At 48.7% G+C, this 3,472-nt stretch overlaps 1 protein-coding gene across 1 annotated transcript in view; it reads right to left on the bottom strand.

Moving 5' to 3' along the window:
* Positions 1–698: 698 nt before the first annotated feature.
* WWC1 (WW and C2 domain containing 1) overlaps positions 699–3,472 on the bottom strand; it is a 73,789-nt gene continuing 71,015 nt past the window's right edge. The window contains exons 20-22 of the mRNA XM_037398911.1: positions 3,156–3,386; positions 1,967–2,088; positions 699–1,434 (exon numbers count right to left, since the gene is read on the bottom strand). Of these exons, the coding sequence (XP_037254808.1) occupies positions 1,368–1,434; positions 1,967–2,088; positions 3,156–3,386 (420 nt within the window). The 3' untranslated portion in view covers positions 699–1,367. The remainder of the gene's footprint in view (positions 1,435–1,966; positions 2,089–3,155; positions 3,387–3,472) is intronic.

Here is a 3,472-nt window from a genome sequence, read left to right as displayed (position 1 = left end):
GGCTACGGCGCGGCGGCAGCGCCCCCGGGCGCCGGGAGGACCCCGGTGGCGGAGGGGCGGGGGCGCCTTCCTCCGTGCGAGGGGAGCCCTGGGCTGTCAGCGCCGCCGGCCCCCGCCGTGTAAGAGCGAAGCTGCGGGGGGGCTGCCGCGGTGCCGCTCCGGAGGGCGAGGCTCCCCCCGTCCGCCCGCGGGGGGCACAGAATGCGCCGGGGCGAGGGGCTGCTGGCGAGGGGCCGCCCGCCCGGGGCTGTCCCGCCGCTGGCGGGGGCGGCGGCAGCTCCCGGGCAGGGGTCGGGGGGGGCCGCTCCCGGTGGGAGCCCTCCTCCGCCCCGGTGGGACCTCCCCTCCCCCTCCGGTGGGAGCCCCCCGCGCAGCTGGGCACGACGCTCTGGGCTTGGCCATGCGGCGGGCGGCTCTCACCCAGCCCTGCCGGCAATAACATTCTTTTACTGCCTTTTTTACCTCGGATTTTATTTTTCTCTCCCCTCCGGCAGCTTCAGGGACAGCTGTATTTCGAACAAAAGGGCAGATCCCAGGCGCACCCGGGTTACCGAGGGTGCTCCCCCTTCCCACAGCGCCTGGTCTGAAGGCCTGACACGTGAAAAGCTATGCACTTCCAGCTAGGGACAGAAACAAAGCCCAATTTAGGTGCCAGGTGATGAGAAGATTCACAAAGGACAAAAAGCGAGAAGGCAGGCTTGTCCAGAAAGGTCACTTTATTGGAAAAACCTAAAATGGACTTAAAACCTGCAGCCCTCCTTCCACAGCCGTGGTTTCAACGGGCTCCCCACATTACCTTACCAGACCCATCACAGACATGAGCTGCAGTACAAACGGTAAAAGTGCAAGTATTCCGAACTTCACACCTACTTTTATGACCTGGCAGGAAACACAAACGCTCCACAGCTCACAGAAAATTCGTTCACAGCGCTTGGGAGTCAGAACCGGCTCCCTGCATTCCCCACGGGGTACAAAATACATCACTCGGGAGAGTCCGATGCAGAACATCATAGAAGGTAGGGGCGAGGTTCCTTCAAATTTCTTTTATTGCAGTAAAACCTCTAAAAGGTAGAGCTGTACAAAAAGTCTAAACAGCATTATTTAACAGCACCTTACGCTGCATTTGCTCTTATTTAAAATTCTATTTCCCAAAAATACATTCCTAAATATACAAACTATACAATCTTGTCACTTTAATGCTGGTTTCTGTGATGATATAACTTTAACCTAAAAATCTTCAAAACATCCACATACTGACAAAAGCTCTAATATACAAATGCCTTGGTACCTTCATAATACCACATAAATAACTTCAAAACCCAAACTGCATTTGTAGAATTGTCCAGAAAGCAAATACTTTATGGTGATCACACATCATCTGCACAGAGCGTTGGAATATTTATCCTCGGCCGTGTGAAAAACGCCATTTTCTCTCTAAAAAAAAGATGATCAGTTGTTAATGCAACAGAAGTCTTGCCAGAAATGTCCATCATCCACATTAAAATTTATCTCACCAGCTGTCACCACAAGGAGCAGCAGCACATCCTCTCACAACCTACACCTCTTATTTACATATCAGACACCAGGCATCCTTACAGCTGAACTCACAAAACTGACCTTATCAAAAAGCCATTCCAGAAAGGCTCGGGTTTTTTCCTTTTTAGGTATATTACTTAGGGAAGCAAAAGGCTGCTTCTATACTAAACAAAGGATTTGTGAATTTGTTGCCAGGTGGGGAATGATTTGGAGCACTGCTGGTGGTTTTGAGACCTGGTACAGCACTGCAGGTAGTTTCACTAACTCTCAGTCCTGATACTTTGACATATAAATACAAAAATTTTTGTTTAAGCAGAACAGCTAACTACTACTACAAAGATTAGGCTCCCTCATCAGAATCTCAATCATCCACAGAAAAATCAGAGTAGCAGTCAATGTTTCCTCTCCTTTACCAGTGACCTGTAATTACCTGAATGACTGTACTTCGAGAGGCTCCTTCCGACTCTGCCCTCGCAGCCTGTGGACATCCTTGGCAGCGGCTCTCATCATTTTATCGGCCTTGAGCTCACACTTGTGTTCTGTTTTTTCCACCTAAACAAATAATGGGAAAGAGTTGTTGTGTTGCCAAGGAAGAAGCATTTTCTCCCAACTGTGTTTCTGCCTGGTGTCAGCAGAGGTGCCCCAATAAATCAGGGGAGTTGAGACGCAGCCCTGTACATGAGGGAGAGTGTGATGCAGACAGAGGTAGGGAAGTGCCAACCATGACATGCCACACCTACTACAGACCGGGAGGCTGCACGTGACAAAACGGATGGCACCTGTGACTTCTTGCATCTGCACTTGCTCTAAGGCAGGAAATGCCTGTGCTGGTAAATGCACGGGTTTGGGACAAACTGAACTCTACAGGAAGGTAAAGGACAGGAATTCCAGCATCTAAGCGATGAAGAGAATCAGCTATGGAGTAACACTTTAAAAACAAAAGAAAACCCAAATGTGACAGAAGGCTGCTGACTTTGCTGTTTCAGGCTTATTCAGATGTTTCTGAAGCTTCACCTGCCTTATCTGTAAACACATTCCATTTGAAGCTCATGATTTTTATTTAAACCCTTTCCCCAAAAGTGGTAACACAATGAAAGTCAACTTTCACAAAAGCAAACAAAATTGTTTAATGAACTATTTGTTGAAATTCTTGGTGTGTCTCCTTTCCCTCCCTGCCCTGCAGCCTACCCTTCATAAGCAGAAAGATAGATACTATTAAGCTTTTAAAACTAGAAAGTCTGCTATCATCTGACTTATATTATTCACTTCATATGCATAAGGATCCTATCCTAAAGCCAAGTGTCATCCCAGCAAAAACTTATGCAGCCATTATTTCTCTTAGAAGAAGCAAGAGACGTAACTGCTTTCCTCCTAGCCCTCCTGCCCGTGGGAAGACAGGCACAGGCTGCAGTTTGTAAATACACCTGAGAGCAGCCAGACACTCGAGGACTGCAGCTTCTGTTATCAATTGCTTGCTTGATGGGAAGGGATGAGTGACTGTAGTGCTAAGGCTTCAATTCCTACCTGCCCAAAGTCCCCTGTTTCTCAAATCATGTTTCTCAAATGATATTTCTCAAGCACATTGAATAAAATCCAAAGGCAGGTATTACTCAACTCACTCGTTTTTCCACTAGCCTCAGCAGCAGTCGAAATCTCTCATCATCCTTCACCCACTGTGGCAACTCTTTTTCGCCCTGACTTTGAGCTTGTTCCAGCTGCTCCTTCAGTTCCCTCAGCACCGAGATCTCCTGAACCAGCCGATCATGCCAGGTTTTTGACGCTTGCAGGTCCAGCTCCAGGTCTAGTGAAGTGCGGATTAGGCGCTCTGTACCAAAGGACTTGATTGAAGGCTAGAAAAGGAGGCGTGTATGAACACAGTGATGAGAACTGTCCCGACCACTCCCCCATGAAGGGTCAAATATATCACGAGACCCAG

The sequence above is a fragment of the Falco rusticolus genome, chromosome 8 (genome assembly GCF_015220075.1).
Source record: "Falco rusticolus isolate bFalRus1 chromosome 8, bFalRus1.pri, whole genome shotgun sequence".
Taxonomy (NCBI): Eukaryota; Metazoa; Chordata; class Aves; order Falconiformes; family Falconidae; genus Falco; species Falco rusticolus.
The sequence above is the reverse complement of the archived record's forward strand: the minus strand, read 5'-3'. Positions and strand labels throughout refer to the sequence as shown.